This window comes from Pararge aegeria, chromosome 17 (assembly GCF_905163445.1).
Source record: "Pararge aegeria chromosome 17, ilParAegt1.1, whole genome shotgun sequence".
NCBI classification, from domain to species: Eukaryota; Metazoa; Arthropoda; class Insecta; order Lepidoptera; family Nymphalidae; genus Pararge; species Pararge aegeria.
This window is the reverse complement of record NC_053196.1, coordinates 16,390,677-16,412,176: the sequence shown is the minus strand read 5'-3', so window position 1 is coordinate 16,412,176 and position 21,500 is coordinate 16,390,677. Positions and strand designations below refer to the sequence as shown.

The 21,500-nt window shown below is 37.9% G+C and overlaps 1 protein-coding gene across 1 annotated transcript in view; it reads right to left on the bottom strand.

The window, feature by feature from the left end:
- Positions 1-21,500, bottom strand: part of LOC120630808 (golgin subfamily A member 4-like) — an 88,823-nt gene that overhangs the window by 22,732 nt on the left and 44,591 nt on the right. Inside the window, exons 11-18 of the mRNA XM_039900099.1 lie at positions 19,865-20,127; positions 18,773-18,879; positions 18,552-18,685; positions 17,402-17,531; positions 16,028-16,195; positions 12,837-13,196; positions 12,372-12,503; positions 11,393-11,548 (exon numbers count right to left, since the gene is read on the bottom strand). Coding sequence (XP_039756033.1) covers positions 11,393-11,548; positions 12,372-12,503; positions 12,837-13,196; positions 16,028-16,195; positions 17,402-17,531; positions 18,552-18,685; positions 18,773-18,879; positions 19,865-20,127 — 1,450 coding nt within the window. The remainder of the gene's footprint in view (positions 1-11,392; positions 11,549-12,371; positions 12,504-12,836; positions 13,197-16,027; positions 16,196-17,401; positions 17,532-18,551; positions 18,686-18,772; positions 18,880-19,864; positions 20,128-21,500) is intronic.

Below are 21,500 nucleotides of genomic sequence, written 5' to 3'. Positions count from 1 at the left end.
GTGAAGGTAGAGTACCTATTAAACTCAGGCTTCAGCTTCCTTCGTTTTGGGCGCCCCCCGAAGACCCTCGCTATTTTCGAAGCCATTACTTTAACAGTCTACCTACACATAGTCTTTGCCTACACATACACACCTTGCGTTTAAAACCATTTGATTACTCATGTAGCTCGGAGCGAGCTCGAGTGTGGGAAAATTCAGTTTTCCCCCTACAGTTAAGTAACGTGCGTATTTCCCACTGCGAATAACCGTCGGTTTGTCGACGGAGCTATATTTATCGTCTCGCCCCAGTTTACACTAAAGTCCTCGAGATGACCGGATCCCTGCTTGTTAAATATTATTGGGGTCAATATTAAAGTAACAGCATCAAATACAGCTAATACCATTACTGCCGTAAAAGTATGTAATTAACATGGTAGGTCGAAAACATCATCAATACAATTATCAGTACATGTCGTCTGTCTTGAACGAGAGACCTTGCAATATAAAGCCATGAAAGAGAAATGGGCAAATTTGGACCTACAAAGCTGCATTCAGTTGTTTATTAACAACGGGCTTTTGGGAACCGTTCCAGTGGGATTTAAATATATTAAGCTATGTTACTTATGCACGGCTTAATAGCAAAACCGATCTTAATAAAATTAAGCAGAAATATAGCTGGCATCCTGGTGAAGGAATAGAATATTGTTTATGTCGGGACAGACAGCGGTCCCCACGCAAATCGAAAAAAACGCGTACGAACCCGATAACAGCAGTTTGTGAGCTATCATTTATTACGTTTTCTCGAATTCCCACGCGAATAGAAATAGTGTTTGTTTTACGCCGCTCGGTTACAACAATAGCACGTGTTAACAATTGCAAATAAACGCTACTCATTGTTTATGGGGCATTTGCTGTGTTGTGAACACAAATACATTTGCCAGTGAGATATTAAGTGTAATTCATAATATTAAACATACCCTGCAATTTTCATACGTTATAGAAACTTTAATGAATGAAGGAATGTTCTTTTATTGCACACCTCAAAAAGTACATAAAACAAAATCCTTACAATAATGAGCCATTACAATTAATTATGAATTGGATTCATACGACCAAAAATTATTTCTTAGTGATTGGCGTCATATGACCTCATATGACGCGAAAAGCACTCAACATATACGAAGCCCTGCCGCGAATCCCTTTCTCCTATGAAATGAGGCTCAGCTTATCTATCTAATCTTTTTTTTATATTTAAATGGTGTAGTAAACTTTAATTATTTTAATTGTTGGTTAGAGTTACTGTAGATTATACAACGTGTAAATGAAAATCGAAATAATACTTCAGAAGCTGTAGAGGTACATTATTTACTGTCTCTGAGACTTATCTTTGAAACCGAAACGCAAATAGTTTTCGAGTAAACCATTGCCCTGCCATAGTTTTTACTGCAAGAAATCAGACACAGCCCTAACATCACATGCGAGAGAAAAATCAAGAGACTCCTGCAATTTGATTAGGTACGCGTCGCGTAGCATATGTACTATGCACGTGTCGGTCTTTTATCTTCAATAGGGTTGTCATAAGTAAACACTTTATGTTTAGTTTTTATGGAAAAATAAATATGCTTCATTTGTTTTAATATTTTTACAGAGTGATAACTTATGAAATATGCTTATGCACACCTCAATTCGTAATTAGTATTAGTATAGTATTTCTTAATTCGGTTACACGTTGTACAGATTAAAGGGGCTGTTGATTTTCACGATAAAATAAGAGTAAGAATAACAAGACTATACGAATCATATACCAAATCAAATGTTTCATGTTTAGGTACTTGTAAATTTCCGACAACATACTATGTGACAAAGAATGGATGTATGAAAGAAAATTATACGTTAACAAATTTACAATAGCTTATTGCAATTGGCATCACTTGACTCGACTTCGCTCTCTTGCAGTCTAAATTGTCCAACATGCCGTTTATTAATTAAGCACATGTCCTCAATGACAAAGGTTAGTCGAGGTTAGTTGATGCGATGCAAAAATATCTCCCTCTGCGAAAGTATTTGTGTAGTAATTTTTTATTAATACCGGGGCAAAACAAGGTTTCCCAAATTTATATAAAATACTAGCTGTTGCTGGAGTTCTTTCGAGTTGTCGATTTCGTCCGCATTGTTTCGGTATTTTTTTATTAGGTACCACAAAAAGTATCCCACGTCAGTCATCTCGATGCAAGCTGGCTGTACCTATGCAAAATTTAGCCATTATTTGTCTCGCCTTGTATATGTAACAAAGGCAAATTTTTCATTACCCCTGGTATTTTTCCCGGATAAAAACTGTTCTGAGTACATCTTAATAATGCAAGCTATATTTGTGCCGAATTCCATCACCATCGGCGCAGTAGTTCTGCCAAACATAGGTAACAAACAAACAATCAGACACACATTCGCATTAGTATGGACAATGTAATTTTTTTTTTGTCGCTTAGGTAATCAGAATTAATACAGAGTAATTTATACAAATGATTGAGGTGATAGCCCAGTGGGTAGGACTTCGACATCACATTCGGACCGCCGAGTTCGAATCCCAAGCACGCACTTTTACTTTTCTTATTTATGTATTGGCGTTTTAACTGAAATATCACTTGCTTCAACGGTGAAGGAAAACAATGTGAGGAAACCTGCATGCTTCCATAATATTATCAAAGGCGTGCGGAGTCCACCAATCCGCACTGGGCCAGCATGGTGGACTAAGGCCTTAACCCCTTCTCACTGTGGAAGGACACCCGTGCGCTGTAGTGAGTCGGTATAAATGGGTTGATATGTTGATGATGAATTTATACGAGTATAAAAATATGTTGTTAGTGATCGTATTCTATCATTCACAGATTTCAGTGCCGAATGTTTTCCGTTTGAAAACGTAAACACCTAATAAGCATCATCTTGCCTATAAACTTTTTGAGTGGGTTTCAGAGTTCAGACATGTATCCATCTACAGTATACTTTTCTTAATTACAACGCTAAAGAAATTAACAGCCGCTTGGAAAATTTTACTTTTGGTTTTTTATAAATACATCCATATATCATTAATTCGTTGTGTAACTTATAACTATAGCATAATAGTTATGATTATAACATATAAATGAAAGTATAATACCTATCCTTGACTAACTCATTATCGATTTTAGAAAACTATTAATTTTAAACTTTTTATCAAATTGAAAAATTAATTGATACTCAACAAAATAATTTTGGTTATTGTTTATTTTAATAACAACTACAGAGGTTGTTTGATGAGAGTTTCGAAGGTGGTATGGGAAAATGAATGTACATCTCTTCGTTACCTTCATACACTAAATATACGAGAAAATATGGCGTTTATCTTAACCATTCTTACTTAGGACACATGAGTTTTTTTCTTACGATATATCAAATATTGTACAGAAATGAAAGCCGTATGCCGCAAGTATTATAGTTTTAAGTTATTCTTATCACATTCAATATTATGTTACGAGTTTTTATCAATAACACAAATGTCGACCCGAATTCTAATTTTATATCCTAACGTGATAACTACGTACCGACTTCTTAACTGATTTAATGATCAAACTATAACTAACATCATTTCCGATTGTTGTAAAATATGGATTTTAAACATACAGTGTGAGCTGAATGTTATATAAACTCTTTGTTTCCCGCGTTTTCTCTCATAGTTCCGGAATCGCGTACACACAGACGTAATTTACCACTTAATCTCAGTTTCGTCTGATTCTATCAGGCAGAGTGCCACAGGTTTAACAAGAACTGTTTTTTTAAATCATACACAAACATACAAAATCAAATCCTACCGCTTTTTAAAATTAGTATAGACGTTACCATAAATCAAGGAATGACTAAACGTTCCAGGGTTCTTTCAGTAAAATCTATTAGCAACATTTGTAAAAGTAATTTATTTACTTTTATAAAGTACTAAGTAGTAGTCTTAAACTATAAGTAATTCAGTCATTAAAAACAATTTTCAGTAAAAGAAAATACTTCGCCGTCTACTTTTTATTCAATCAATCAATCATTCAATTTGTTCGCAAAAATCACTAGTATACTACCTTTAAACAACTAGATAGTTTTTAGTTTGTAATTATTTTCATTTTTGTCAAATTATTCTTGAAGTTGTTTAGATTACCATTTTTCATGAGTCAATCTACTTTCTTAATGTAAACTCACCGTCAAATCCGGCAGGCCCATAGCAATGTACCTCCTAAACTGACTATACAAAAACATCACAGCCTACACCCACACTAATAGCACTTCATTGCGCGGGAAATGGTTACATTGTGGCGACCTTTTGTGCTACCAACTACACAATGCACGAGGGTGGAGAAATTAATGGAGGTCGGATTGATGGAGCATCGCAGGATGATCTGGTGGTTTGTATACACGTATGTGGTGTAGCGAGACCTTTTTACAGCAGAGCACGCCGCGGAACATCGGAACAGACTGAAAGGCCGCCACAGCTGGGACGAGTCACGGCAGCGAGCGTGTGAACATTGGACGCGGCATTAGTGAGCTGGCGCTGCCAATTGTTCGATTTACGGATATCGACGTGATTGTTAATAAAGCAGGATTCTACTTCAATGACAAAAAAAAAATTAACAGCATTTGCATTAATTTATATACTAACTATCGGTTTCCAGCAACTCTGTCCGCGTACAAATTGTGATAATTTTTTTTCTAAATTATATATCACGTCGCAACGTCGGCCTACGCTATCACTTCTGGTGCTTGCACCAATAGTAGGAGCGACATTTTTTTAATAAATATCCTACAACCTTCCTCGAGAATTGGGCTACAAATACAAAAAAAAATATTAAATCCGACTGGAAGTTCTCGAAATTAGTGCGTTCAAACAAACATTCTTGGAATTTCTGCAGTGTTTTAAAATCGAAGTAAAACTAGTAATGTTCAATCTATTTCCAAATATAGGTAAGCTTAAGTTGATATAGCTTCGCGAAAACTACCGTCGATATTGATAAAAAGCGTATAGAATCTGATGGTATCCATAACAAAAAAGAGGCTAAAGTTTTAGTTTACTAATAAATGTAACGTCGTCTCCACAATGCATGTTAGGTTAAACAAGGACATGGACGGACTAAATTAGATTTCCGCTACGTTCATTGTTTAGAATATAATTTATCTTAGAATCGACGTTGCGAGAATTTCTAGAAATAATTGTAATAAATAACATGCCGCCTCCATAAATTCCCGTTCTGAACGACATTATATATTTAGCTCTCGTAACAACGTACGAACAACACATGTGTGCTGTGTGCGCGTATGAGTGTTAACGACGTGTAGGGCTGACGGCTATTTCGGCGCACACGGATTTAATTTCATACTTTCTGCTTTTGTAATTGATTGAGATATTGTTTTAATTTTATGACATGTTAGCGTCTATATTTCTGAACGGTATTAATATCGGCCGTGCCATATTCACTTGCATATGTTTAAACAATGTGTTAAAAAACACAAAAAAATCGTGTTACTATACGATTTTTACGACAAGGCTGCTTGGAAGCAGGCTCCGCTCTCATCAAGATAGAAAATTTAAAAGATTGTAAACTGTAGAATGATGTTGAAAAAGAGAAATCTGCTGAGTTCCTTGCCGGCTCTTCTCGGTGGAATCTGCTTTTTGAACCGGTGGTAGTCACTACAAACAGACTGACTTGACGTTTTAAAAGTTGACTTGACGCTTATGTTTAAACCAAAATTATATTTTAAGTAGGCCCTACTTAAAATAAACGAATTTTGAATATGAACGTTTGAAGTAACAATCTGCTCATTTGAATGAATGAACCAGGTGCCATTTTGTTAAACTACACTAGACTTCAGCCGCGTCATATGCTGTCGCGGAGTTTTTTTTTTTGAACTTTTAAAGAGGAATAATTCCATCATACATTATTTGGTCGTAACTTTTACCCTTTACGCACAGCACGCATTGGAATCTCTGAAAAGGAAAATTTTTCTCGGTTTGTTAAACTTTTCTTATTGATAATCCGCTTCTTTGCAGTCTGTAGCGTAATGTTATATAGCATTTAGCCTTCCTCGATAATGGGATATGAACCACCCAAAAATCCACGCGTTCAACCAATCAAGCTCTTCAGTTATATAATATTAAAAGTATTTATAGAATCCAGACAGTGGCTTCTCAGAAGCACTTTATACACGCACAAAAGCACTGCCACCCTAAAACTTTTATATTACTATTAGTGATCGTACAAGAGGACTGTTTTTCCATTTTATGGCATCATTCTGCGTCAAAAGCTCTGTGCACGCCACTGTGGCTACTGTGCAGACCTTTCTCCGTACAAGTTATTCGGCGAGTGGACGACCGCCGCTTTCGAATCATATCTTTGTATAAAGAAGACAATTTGGCAATAGCAGGAACCACTGGTTTAAAAAGCACCAGAGCGCAGCGTCGTCGCCTAAGCTCGGTTCCCTCTTGTTGGTAGACGTCCGGGAGGTAGGTATACAACGGGTTCCTGGGAGGGACATGCCGTGGTGGTTTTTAGTTTGGGTTTACCCCCTTTAGCGGGGGGAGTCCCACATAACCTCCGTCCTGCCCAAGGGTCAGGGGTAGCAATAAAGATTTTCCACCACGCAAAAACAAAAAAAAAAGGTCGGTACCCTCTTTCTGTGCATTGACATGAGATTGGGAAACTTTTTAATCGGGGTACTTTTTACGACGTGTTAAAAAGTCGAGCAGGTTGTTTATGTGTTTAGACAATGCGCGAGCGCGTCGTAATCATTTACAAACATCTGCATTCTCGCAGTTAAACGCGCATAAAACTTCTCACGATGATTTCCATATGGAGAAGAGTATGCAGTTAATTAATTTAAATTAATTTAAGGCGCTGTCTTTCTCGAATAAAGACAGGGCACAGCACGATCGGTTTGCTGTACCAATCATTAAGATTAGTAAACATAAACAACTGAACGGGACCATAGGGACGTTGCGTCCTTCAAAACGAGCAAGAAGGCGGGAAGATTAACTTTACGTTCTACTCGTGAAAGCTTTTTTTTACTACGATCATAGTGACTGTGTTAATATCGGGATACGTACTGTTACATCCCTAAAATACTAGCATACATATTGATGTAGTCGAATCAGCAATGCATATTTTTATTGATCCGCAGCCTATTAACGTTCCACTACTGGAAACGGGCCTTCTCTCTCATATAAATGCGGTTGTAGAGCAAAGACCCGACACCCTGCTCCAATACGGGTTGACGCGCTTCAACGACTATTGTCACAAGTGATATTATAATAACCGAGAGCGCCGCCTTAACGTGCTATCGAGGCACGGAGGTTGACAACCCGAATTTCCTTACTCGGGGTAGAGTACTCAAAACTATTTAACAGACAAACACAATACCCAACATTTTTTAGCCCGGCCCAGAATTCGAACCCAAGACCTCGTGATCCGTAGTTAAACTTGCTTACAAATAGAGGCAGTCATTGTCTCTTTGTAAGGCAGTCTAACTTCGATATCCAGTGAGTCGTTCTGGTATCAGCAGAATTACTGCTCAGCTACGGACGTGATTTCTGCCGATGCCGGCCAATAAGTTAACCGCCTGTGCACAAAATGCTGAAAGAACTTTGTAGGTTCGCGTCGCGTACTAAGGTAAAGTAGTTTAACTAAAGTAAGTATTCAGTTATTGGACAATAGAACTATTAACTATTTATTTTGTTTATAAATAAACTATTTCCAGTTCTTGTTTTATAAGATTTTTTCACCTTAACAAACCAAGTCTTAAAGTAGATACCCTTAAAAATTATCGATTAGTTCCAAAACATTACGTTTAGAATCGTGAACTCCGAAGCCAATGAACATCTGCAGAACTAAAGGAGCGACCCACGTGTTCCTGACTTTTAAGATATTTGTTTATTCGCCCGTTTAGTACCCCAATCTGATCTGGCGTAACGGGTGGTTGAAGAACACCAACCAACCAATACATCACTAAATAATAGTATTTCAACAGTTATTTTTAACCGACTTCAAAAAGGAGGAGGTTCTCAAATACGCCATTAAAATTTTAACGCAATCATCTCTAACTATCATATTTAGGTCACAATAGTAGTTTTTTTTTAATTTTAAAATATTATTATCATCCCTGAATACGGATTACCGACACAATATGCACGTAATAAAATGTGATGCGCGGAGAGAGTTAATGCAGTAGAGTTGGGTCTGTAATGGTAACATTGAACGCTGCGGAGCAGTGACTCACTGCCCACGGGGTCACGGCGAATTAAACTAACTATCCTGAAGCCTAGTTCACTGATGAGGAACCTAGACATAAGCCACGTTTACGAGCTACTGTTTTTTTTGTCAATGCTTTAACGTATGATTACAACACTGAATGTTGAACATTTAAATAACCCAGTTATTGTTTTTACAGAAAACCTCAATGGTTTTGCTGTCCATAAACATAAAAAAGTGTGTTTTTCAGTTTGATTGATGTCCTTTCTTCATTTTTTTGAAGTGTTTCCTTATGATTTCAAACTCGATGGAACGAAATAATAAGTCCATTAAGACACAAACACATAAATGTGTAACAGAGTGAGATAGAAAACATTATACATTTTTTACCTATTCTAGTTACCATGGAAACTAAATCATAAACCCTACATTTTTCCTAATAGTTCTGATACTCTACATCCACCTCAATCTCTCGTAGGCTACTTTTCATAAATTACACTTCCGCCGTGTGTGAATAAATTGCACAGATTTTTTTTCATTCCACTACAAGTCAGGGATTGACTGCAATCTCACCCGATAGTTAGTGATGATGCAGTCTTAGATGGTAGCGGGCTAACCCGTTAGTCATGTGTTAGTCACAATCGGTTTCTACGCGACATCGCACCGAAACACTATATCGCTTATAGCTGCCCGTTTTTTCGAAAACATACCCTAGCTAAGCAATCATATATAGCAATCAGTCATTTCAGCTAATATATGTCATAATCAACTTGATTATTGACATATATTAGCTGAAATGACAAAGAGTAAGGCAACTTTTTTATCGCAAGACAGCAAAATTTACTCAAGATATTTGTAAAAAACGTGTGTGTACCTACTTATGTACGCGCATTAGAAGTTATACTTCTTTGCAGTAACAAGATAAAAATCTTTTCAAAAATTTTATCTTAAGCCTTATTCAAAAAAGAAGAAAGTTTAGTTATAACGCATTATGTATCTCAATATGGGACCACCAAGTTTCGCTGAACATTAAAATTTTTTGAGATTTTTGTACAATTGAATCACCTAAATCACCGGAATGAGCTTGCAGACTTTGATAGGTAATTGAAAGTGTACAGTGTCAAACCTTTTTTTGAAAAACTTAAATGTCTAATAAAGCTAACTTCAAGGTGTCGGTTTTTTCACTCTGTTATCTCTCACTCGGTTTCGCAACTACCTTCGTCACCGTACAATTTCACTCCCATGATTTTTTCCTAACTCCGCTTATGAAGTATAACTTCAAAAACGTAATAAACGCGGACGAAGAAAGAGGTCAACAGCTGGTCCCTATATAAATTGAAATTTGCATGTTAAAAAGATACAATGTGAAAAAGATAGCACTAACTTTGATCCTCATTATCAATCAATTACTTATTTGGCACGGATTAGCTCTCAGAATGAGAAGAGTTTAGACCGTAGTCCAACACGCTGGCAAAGTGCCGATTGGTGGACAGCACACGCTTTTGAAAACATTATGGTGAACTTTCAGGCATGCAGGTTCCCTGAAGATATTTTCCTGCATCGATGAAGCGAAGGAAAAATGAGGAAAACAAGAGGCATACTTTTGAATGACTATAGAAATAGGTTATATATCTATTATCGTTAGTTTCAGGAATGACGCAACGCGCAGCGCGGTATCAGCAACGTTGCGTCGACGCAAAACTTGGCTCGCGTCTCCCGTTGTTAAATTATTACGGTTTCTCTATAAAACATACGGATATTATTGGAGACCCACGCAGAAATATGATATCTCACAGCATTAAGTATTAAGATTCCGCGCCTATACTACGTACGTATCTAATCATCATCATATCAACCCATTACCGGCCTACCACAGGGCACGGGTCTCCTCCCACAATGAGAGCGGTCAAGGCCGTAGTCCACCAGGCTGGACCAATGCAGATTGGTATACTCCACACACCTTTGAGAACATTATGCAAGTGATATTTTAATTGCTTAAACGTATCTATACTAATATTAGAAAAGCGAAAGTTTGAATGGATGTTTTTTTACTCAATCAAGACAGGACGGCTTAAAAGATCTGGATGAAATTCAGCACAGATATAAATTAAATTATAATATGGAATAGCCTAGGCTAGCTAGCATAGGCTACTTTTAATGCCCAAAAAATATACGTTTTCCGTAGGATAGATTATAAATATGTTTTTGTTTTTCACAGAGAAAGAGGTCAACACGTTTTTTTGCTTCTTAGTGGTAGTTCTGAGGTTAGAGAATAACATGGGCATAATTCCAGTGCGAGTACAAACCCCGACGAGATGGACAGATGACAAAAAACTAGTCGCAGGGAGCCGCTGGGTCCAGATGGAAAAAGACTGTGGTATTTGGAACTCCATGCAAAGTCAGTCGAGCAGTAGACGTCCATAGGCTGACATGATGATGATGATGATGATGCCTTTAACTTCATGGTTAGAGTTTCGATACTCGAAAACGACTCCACGATTGTGTACAAGTAAATCTCATGCTAAGGGATATAACTATATTGATTTAATTTTAACACGACTTGAGAAAGCCAAAAAGTACACCACAGTAACATGCTTCGAGCCCTTTGCTTGGCGCCAAGCGCCATTAGCGCGGGGAGATCAAACGCCAACAGCCGTGTATTTGTGAACCGCTGACGAACCGTGGCGGTGGACAGTTTGGCGTTGGACGTCTGCCAACATCGGCGAATGGATTTCAAGGTTGACTAGATACGGCGATATAGGATGTGACAAAATGTTTATAACGTGTTACGCATTTTGATACATAAATGGTGCCGTTTTAATGCCTTACTTTTCTTAAATAGTTTAAAAAATAAAACGGTACATATTAGATACTAGCGGTTCCCCCGACATCAACTATCGATAAGTTGTGTCACGCACAAACTCTCAATTTACGAACCGTGGCGTCGCTTCACCCTCCAATTTTCAGGTCCTATAGGCCATAGCGTAATTTTAAAACCTTCTTCAAGAATTCAGAAGAATTATTTCAAGAATCTTTCAAATACAAAAATGGACTGTACTATTACCTTGAAACCAACCAAACTACGACACGGGGAACCGAAGCGATCCAGCTTTACACAACTTATCAAACGACTTTTATACTAGCAGTTATCAACTAACCTGAGCGACATCTTTCAGTTGTGCGCGTTGCATCTCCAAGTCCGCGATGCGCTTGAGCGCGGCGTCCGCGGCGCGCGAGTGCGCCTCCAGCCGCGCCCACACGCGCGCCAGCTCGCACTGCGGCTCCACGCGCGGGCTCCACTCGGGCGACTTCATCTGGGGGCGGTTGTTGCTTCACAAGGACCTCGGATTGGTGGTGCTCTACTATTGAGAGGAGTTCAGTTTCCACTAACGAGGAGTTACGTTGTTTACCTCCGAAGATACTCCACCAATGTAAATGGATGTTTTGGTTTGTAGACATCGTCCAATTTTCTTTTCTTTTAATGTGCTTTTGATAGTCGGTACAGTGCTCACTTTAAGTCATGAAAAGCCAAAATCAGAGTCACAACTTGCCGCCTTCGACCTCTGGGGATCGATGTACGCCGAAAGCTAACTATTATAATATTCATTTAAGATGTCGCAGGTTTCCGGGACTAAATTTCACTTTCTATAATTATCCTGATAAACAGACCGCCAATAATCAACGGAAGTACTGAGTATAATAAATCACAGACGACTTTGAGAATTCTGTTTGAAGCTTCTAAGCCTCTCCAAAAACGATGCTATCCGAGCTCCATCAACACAATAAAAGTCGGGTACCCTCGACTCGGAAAACATGGTAGAAGCCCTGCAATATCGCAGCAAACCCACTTACGAGTACCACCGCGGTAATACACTTTATGATTTTCTTAAAAAGTTAGTGTATTACTGGCACGTATAAAATCATTCGTTAAACAACGTTATTTTAACGGCTGTACTGCATTGTCTAGTTCTACGCGCCAGCATATTGCAACCATAAATCAACTCCAAAATTGTGTGTGTCACCTGATGATTTGGAAATTAATTTTGGGCGATAGTCAAATTTTAAGGAGGGTCGAACTAAATGGCAAATGAAACATTTTGAATGTAGGTTAAAATAGGTATCAATTACTTTACAAACCTCGAGATGGGTATCCTTCTGTTCCCGTAAAGACACATCTTCGGTCCTCTCGGACGTACACGCAGAACTGCGTTCGTGCGCACGCTCCAAGCGGCGAGTGCAGCGGGCCAGTTTGTCTTCCAGCCAGCGTGCCTGTTAAATTACACTCTCTATAACCACTTGTAGAGAATCTCATATATCACGCGGATGCATAGGGAGATTCACTAACTTTGCAATTAAAAGGAAATTACAATCTTACAACTTTTAATCGAAAGGTGCGGCTATTCAATCAACAAAAACTCAAGGAGCTTTCACGTCAGACAACTGTCTTCAAGTTTGAAGAAGATATGTTGTGCCGAACAAACAACATGGACAAGAACAAGAAGAAGGACATTATATTGCTATTCAATGTTGGAGTGGGCCAGCCATTAATCGGTAATTTCATACTAAAGTATACCTACAACCATAACAAAAAATAACACATACCTGCTCTTTAACCTTCTCCACCAGTTCCGCATACCTATCTTCCTCTTGACAGCACTTTAAACAAGTCACTTCACTCTGGTCGACTCTTTCACTTCTTAAGGATTCTAACTCTCCAAGTACCGCTCGCATCTTGCTATCCCTTTCATCTATAGTTTTTCTCATTTCTTCTAACTGTTCCAACACTTCTGTTTCTCTTACAGTCTTTTGTTCTAATTGGTTCTCCAAGTTGGCGATAATGTCTCTTAGTAGGGTGATTTTCTCTTCCGTAGTTTTAAGTTGTTCGTCCGCTGCTGCTTTTCTTGTTTCTAAATCGGTTATAATTTGATTCATTTCTCTGGTTTGGGTTTCTAGCTGTTCCACCTGTATAATGATTCAGTTATTATTTTCTACTTTCTTGAATTAACGGGAATAAAAAAACTGAGCATTACTAGCTCACAAGTAGTTTACTCTGCGAAAACTAAGATTGATTTGATGGTTATTTACTAACTGGAAGAAGTGGTGGCTTAACACATTCGCAATCATAATTTCCTGGTTCATCATACACAGTGATCTTTTGTGGGGAGATTTAAATTCTACGGTTTTGTTCCTTGCGACCCGTTAGCTATACACTCAACTCATTAGGTCTACGAACGCTGCGTTTACAGCTGCAAGGTCACCATTCCAGCATCTTGGTACCCCAACGCCCATCGGATTAAGTTGTAAATTGCAATTTGTCTCTAAACTTAATATATCCAAATCAGTTTGTTTTAGTTTCAAGGAAACTCAAAGGCCTCAAAATCATAGCTATGCAAATTGCGAGTGCATTAAAAAATATAGTTTTAAATTGGGACGCTTAAATGAAAATATAAAAATGATCCACAATTGCTGACTACTTTAATACTTCTAGAAATGTTCTAGTAAAATAAATAAAAGTAAATGCTAATTTAAAGTGTTAGTTGGTAATGAGATGGAACTAAGAAGTTTAGCTACAAAAGAATATTGATTACTAGTGCATGCAATATAGTTTCTAAAGGTATGGACGCCGCAACTGTGTAGCTCAGAATGTATTAACCCACCAAGGTCACCACACGAAAAAGCTCTATTCCTCAATGCGATTAAATATCAACTTTATGCTCTGGTCATAGATTTATAAGTACTTTAGAATAAGGAATACTTTTGGCCACAGGCATGATTCCATTGGTGGATTTCAAACACATCCTTCGCTTACTTAATCCTACAGAATCCTGGTGAATATCCTGTTGGATATTCATGAGGATATCACGATCAGGGACGTTATGGATAAGTCAAATTTTATGGATTTAAAGGTTAGATACAGTTTCTCGATAGTTTAGAGGTCTCTAACATCCCTGATTGTGATGCAATGCGATGATTTACCAAAATACAGTTTGAAAAATTGGGTCCTTCGTGTGGGACTTTTATTTTCATTACAACAAAAAAGCTACATAGCGTGTACATGAAAGAGGAAAGTAAGTTGCGACTCACATGTGCATCGTGCTCTCGACAGTTACAAGCCGCGAGGCGTAAACAGCGTATCTGGACACATCCCATTCCCATGTTAAAGTAACGTATGTTAGTGTTAAGCTATCACCATGAAAGAACTATTGTTACAGTGAGTTTCCCTCGTATTTTATTTGTACGCAATAACACGTAAACGCTTTGTAATTTTGATATTCATAAGTACTTATGGCTTCTATTATAAGGCTAATTTTCACTAATTACGGGTATCCACTATGCTTGTGATCAATGAGTACGTATCGCCTTTTAAACATTTGAAGATATAAGTGCTGTAAAAAACTGATTTTCGCAGAAGGAACACCATAAAGTTTCCCTGAGAACGAGCATATAAAGTTAAGTTGTAAGTGGCTGTCTATTTAACATAACGTGTAATTGGTATAAATAAATACTTGGGAATAATTTTATTGCATTCGTCAATACTCCGTCATCATAAGTTAGTAAGAAAATGCTTTCTTTTCATACGAGATCCGTTAACAATCGAGATCCGATTGAGATCGACGTCGAACGTGCAAGTATTGTTTGTTAGTAACGTGCAGCTAGTCAATAAGAAAACTAAATCGTTCACCTTTTTACACGTCTTTAAGTTATAATGCGTCGTGATCTCAACTATATCAAAATCATATCTCAAAATGTTACATGTGTGGCATGCACTGTCAACTTGCTACCAACGGTACTTGTAACATTCACAGATTCCAGTAGAACTGAACAGCTTTGAAGTGCAGGCTCTTAAGATTCCCGTATATATCCCTGAATATGGTAGTTATTATCAAGTGAAATGCATAAAAATAAGTTTATAAATAAAATATTACTATAAATTAAAAGTGCATAAACTATTTAACCGACTTTAAAAAAAACAGGTAACGCAAATTAAAACAATAATTTTGGATTGTATACGCCAACTTAGCAACCCTTATTAGAAACTTAAAATACGCAACCCTTTTTTTTAAGTCGATTGAAATATAAATATAGCGATTTGGATTTTATCATATACACTATAGTTATATATATTATTAAAATTTACGTAACATGCTGCATTGTCGTATTAGGATAACTTTTTCCTGTAATGACAAAAATGTAAGATGGATTAATTATAAAACAGTGCAATATTTTTCTTGACAATTTTAATATTGTTGATAATTTTAGTGCAGAAAAAGACTTAAGTCACATGCATATTGTGTAAAAAAATGTGACAAAATCAAAAAAATATTGCAAATTCTATTTTAAAACCACTCTAGGCCACTGATAAACATTTGGATTTGTTTACGTCCGCTCGGACTACCACACCACACGATTGAAAGCATGCGTCAACGTCACAAAACTTCAGCCGAATGCGTACAGTCCGAATCCCTAACGCAGCCAAAATATGTCAACTGCAAACACAATTTGTGTGACCTTAGAAGTACCCTGAGAAAGCAAAGGCAAAAGAAAAGACCATTAAATAACACTAATAACGACCAAAAATACATCCCAAGGACACACGGATTACTATGCAGTGTCGTATGCACGGTGTGCGCACAGACTAAACTCTTAGCCAACGATAACAGACTGTCTAAAATCTCACCCTAAATTGTGGTTCGGAGGACGTCATGGCAACGAAATCAGCCCCCAGTGACGTGGTTACAAGCCTTGAGTTGGTCATCAGATACGGTCTATCCGGAACGACCACAAACACTAACCTCGCCCAGTATCCTGGCGTTCGTTTGCAGGCGCGCCGCGAGTCGCGAGTTCTCCTCCCGCATCTCGTGCAGGCGCGCCGCGAACTCGTCCCGCTCCGCCTCCCGCTCGGCCGCTTGCTCCTCCACGAAGAGCCGCGTGCACTTCAGCTGGCGGTTCGCGGCCTCCAACTACACACATAAAGCTCCATTTAATCAAAAAACGATTTCCAAGCAGTCCAACTAACGAGGAGTGAAAATTAATGTGGCGCGATAGGGGGGATAGTTTTTTGAAATGGAAAAATTATTGTTATCATCTCAATTGTTCTTTCACAGTCCGGCTGTCTTAACTTGGGATTTCCACACTCTTATACCGTAATAATAGACCGTCGTGGAGCTAAGCATATAACATGATTTTACCTGCTTAAAACCAAGCACTGGCAACGATACTTTTATTCAGCTTTTATGGTGTTAGGCATTAGACTTAAGGTTCACAACTAGTTTCAATACACGGTTGGCCATCTACTAAAATGGACACATCCAGAAAGTCCTAGCTAGGAGTATCGGTCGCCCTAAACGCCAATGTATGGTGTTATCAATCCATACAATTTTAAAGATTAACTTACACGCAAAACCAGACTGTTCAAATCATTGGAAATGGAGCTGTAATGGTAGTGATCCACGGAGCCGGATAATTAAAAGGGCTGTAGCATCATTTATTTTAATTATCTTTGTAGCAAGGCGCTGCACCCTAACGGTACAAGTCAAGTGCGTTATTTTTGCGTAACAAAAAGCTATAACTAAATTACACTATAACGGCCATGCTTATAGTATAAATAATTAAAAAATATTTTTAAGCAAGTGCTTGCAGTAGCATTCGTGGGTACCTTTTCACAACACACGCTGTGCACTGGCGAAACATGTTTCAGCTCCTGACGCATGTAGTGAACAATACAATTTATCCTATTATAACTTAAAGCATTACATAAAAAATAAAGAAGCCTGGGAATGGATCGCTTTAGCAACTGTGATAGGGCGATAGCAAAATATTATGACGGCTGTGTGTAATAATGGTACCATACTACCATCATATTTTTGTATACTTTTGACGGATAGCTGCATATGATTATTTTTGCATATTGAATTGTTTTTTTTTGCTAAGCAAGCTCTGACTTGCAATGTTAGCAAACCTTCTTATCATTTAATAGCTTTAAGTTTTCATGTAAGTGAATATTGTTCTTACGAAAACACTGCAATAGGCAAGTTTTTTGCGGGCCTCTTGACTCGCGGCCCAATTCATAACTTTTTGAATAAATTGTCAACTGGTCTCCATACGAGGCTCATTATTTGACAGTTTGCAAAAGTTGTAAGGAGAAAGTGACAACGCGTGGCGGGTACCTGTTGCTGCATGTCGTCCCGGTCGCGCAGCGCGGCGTCCAGGTCGTGCGCGAGGCGCGACAGCTGCGTGCGCGGCGACGACACGTCGTCCAGCGAGCGGCACGCGCCCGCGCCCGCGCCCGTGCCGTACCTGGCGGGAGCGCGCGGGACGAGTTAGCACAAGACTGCGGTCTTATGCCTGTTTTCACTAAACCTATGAAACGCTGGGATCCTACGCCTAATGATTCGGGTGATGCGTACAGAAAAAACGCTTCACCGACCCTTAGATGATGTCTGACGACGTTAATCTGCCTTCCGAACCGGTGGTAGAATCACTACAAACAGACAGACTTGACGTTTCAAAAGTGCTTATATTAGGCCTACTTGAAATAAATGAATTTTGAATTTTGTTAGGCGCCATCTAAAGTAACGACACCGGTTCGGCAGTGCGTAATCCTTTGGGAGGGAGAGTAGACTGACACTTGAAAGTAAACTGACCGATGAAAGAAATATAAATTCGGTTTTTTAATAAGTTTAAATTTATACGAAAAATTAAAATACAAACACAATATTCCACACCTTGGTGAAAGAACCATAGACGACAAGTTAGGTCATATGAGTGAAAATCGATCGGTGAAAGGTAAATGTATGCCCAGGAATCTCCTTCAATTAGTTATTGCCTTGTTCGTCGTTAGTGAAAACGGGCAGATTATGATCCTTATTGATAATCGCACCGAAAATAAATCAGTAGTATAGGATTAACTACTTCTGTCTTTGTATTTCTTTTGTTTTTTTTTTTTTTCCTAACTTCATTGTGGTGTACAAATAAAGAGTTAAATAATAAATAATAATAATAATAATTAACAACTTTACTAAGGAAACTTATAATAAGACACGATGCAATTTACTATGGAAGTGCTTTAACTTGGAAAGTAGATAGTAGTAACAACTATTAATATTAACAATATAATATAAATGTTTCATTAACTAAAATCGATTTAATTATAAATATACATTTTATCGGCACTCATACAGTGATTTAAAAGAGATCATTGAATCATAAGAATTATAAATAAAATTGATGATCCATGTCGTTACATAGATCATCAGGGTTGAATTTAATTTCTAATGCAATCGTATCGTTATCATTTTAATATGAAAACAAACGAACCCCTCAGCGATGACATCTGAATGTGCTGAATCTCGTTCTTCGAGCAACTGTGCGATCTTCACTAAAGCAGCTTCGAGGTCTGACCGAAGTAGATTTTCTCTTTTTAGACAATCCGACATTGATTCTTCCATGTTCTGTTATATACAAAAAGGGGCATAACTAAATTACCTTCCTAGTCAAATCTAAAATTGATGAGAATAAAACACAAAGATTAAAAATACCTTCATCTGCAGCTTACAGTTTTCGCAAGGCTTCTGTTTGTAGTCCAAGTCTAACTCCTTAATTTGCACCGTATTCGATTCCAGCATTTTTGACTCTTGGCGTGCTTCTGGAAATAGATTATTAGTAACATATAGCATATTTCAATATAGCAATTTTGCAATATGGTAACGAGAAGTAGTAGAGTTACACATTCAGTTCTAGAGTTATGTTCTCAGTATGCGTAGACCGGAGCCCAGTGGCGTGCACTTCATACATGCGCAAAAGCACTGCTTACCCTAAAATTGATATATAACTCGTATAGGAGGAGGATTTTTGGCATTTTATGCAATTTTCCTGTCGTATGCATACCCTGGTAAGAAACCCAGTGCACTCCACTGCCGGAGCCTGATAATAATCAGCAGAGGACATTACGTAAGTGCCGATACACGGCATTTGAACATCCTGGAGGTTCTTATGAAATCGATCATAACTATAAAAGATTTTCTTGTGACAGACTAACTACAACGAAACGGCTCAACGTAGAAATTTAAATCGTCTAGAGTTCTACTAAGAAAGGATTTATTAAAATTCCAACATCATGAGTTTAAATAAAGTAAACATGAGTGATTCAGTTTTTGAAAATATGAGTAGTATTTTCAAAAACCGTAAAACGGGTAAAATAGGACAGATTTTTTTTATCAAAGGTTTTTCGTTTACAAGATATTTTACACGTTCTATCCACGAAAATTAGAGTTTTGGCTTTTATTTTCTTTGCGTGTAACTTGTTTTCTGGAGACCAGAATCAAGGGAAATTTTCTTAACCTGACTGGGTTTACTCAAATTCTAGACCCTAGGAACGTCTCTGCTATCTATCTATCTAACCATGGCTTACTAATAATAATACTATCTACCACGAGTGAATTTCTGCTTGAATGGTTTTATTTGGATAATATAAAAATAATGCGGATAAGTGAGATGAAGACGGAATATCAGTAATTCAATGCAGACTTTGTACAAAATGGTCAATCCAATGGAAGAATAGGTATTTCCCCAGGAATAAGCCATTGATTAGATTGATGATGATATCAGCATTAAAATATGATCACACTCACTGCTGTTAGTAAGTCTTGCGGACAACTCGAGCAGATCCTGAGCCTCATTCCGCAGCCTCTTCAGCGAGTGCTCGAGCTCGTTCTTAATGTCCAAGCTGATATCCCGCTGCTGCTGGAGGAACCCCGCCACTCCCTCCTCGTCCAGGGAAACCAGGATAGAGTCAAGGTCAGGTGCGAAGTGGACGTGTTTGCCTCGGGACACCACGCTCGTATTCAGGTCTGTTTGGTTGGGACTCGATGGACGAGAATCTAAGTCGGTTGTTCTGGAAAAAATATAGTTTTAAAATAAACATGGACTGTCTAGAAGCTTCGAAACATTTCTTGACGAGGATGTGAAATAACTTTTAAGTCACAAAAACTGCTATATCTATATCAGTAAGGTTTTAAGTGTCCATTTAAGTAAACCTAATTCATAAATTAGTTAATTCATTCGTTACTTATTATACCTCTTGCAATACTTCCTTTGCCTTTTGAAAGAATCCAATCCTTGCCTTTTGCAATCAAAATTTCGGTTTTTGTCTACTTGAAGTCGGAGCCTTAGTATTGGCATGATATGGATGCTATATTTAGATCAGTACGTTTATTTGTCAAGTTTGCTAAGATATAGCCTCCAGATGATACTCATTTGCACAATATTTGTCGGCACAAGCACGACTTGATATGCAATAGACATTGGAGTCATAATATCTGTCAGTTAGTTTAACATATGCAAGAAGCGCCGCTCTGCCGCGTGTAAATATGTCTGTAGGTGAGCTAAAGTTAGTATTTGCGAGACTACCGCGTAAGATCACACTGGGGATTATACGTCCTGCCGCTTTACTGCACACATTTGTAGCGAAGATACGACAGTCGACGTGGTGTCTTGTTAGACATTTCTAGTTCTGATATAACTGATATAAGTTTTTCCACAATTATTCCTCACTGCTTCAGTTATTAACTTATTAAGTCTTCAAATGGATGGGTGACCTTGAAAATTTGGCTGTACATTACTAAAAAATACTACCGTCCTTAAGGTAGGATAAAATCGTGCACAAATTGGCCGCCGTCGTCGAAGCAGTCCGACTATAGAAGCCGAAAAGCCGGACTTGCGTTACAATAAATATCTCTTTTGAATTTTGCTCGACTATTTCGAAATGCAATTCACAAAATAATGAATACTTGATAGCAATTAGAAATTGAACACGAAGTTTTAAGTTTTGCGCAATGTATGGAGAGTGAGTATACAACCACTACGGTACTCTAGCAGGTAGACTCTGTGGTAGCAACCGGCTTGTAGAATAACTTACTGATGACATATTTATTTTGGGTAAGCGCCGAAATATCACGATCGTGATTTTTGAATAAGTAAAACGCTTCACACGGCGGCTTTTTCGTTGGTTTTTAATCCTGGCAAACAGCGCATAGAAACTTTTTACCAATCAATCTAAATTTTAATTCATAATTCGCGTCTTTACTTTATATTAGTGTTTTTCAAAGATAAGTTGATATTGTCATTTAGCACAACAAGAACGTTAACTTTTAAAGGTCATAAACGAGGGAAATTAGTCCTTTAGGTAACTGGGTTTGCTCAAATTCTAGACCCTAGGAACGTCACTGCTATCTATCTATCTAACCATGGCTTACTAATAATAATACT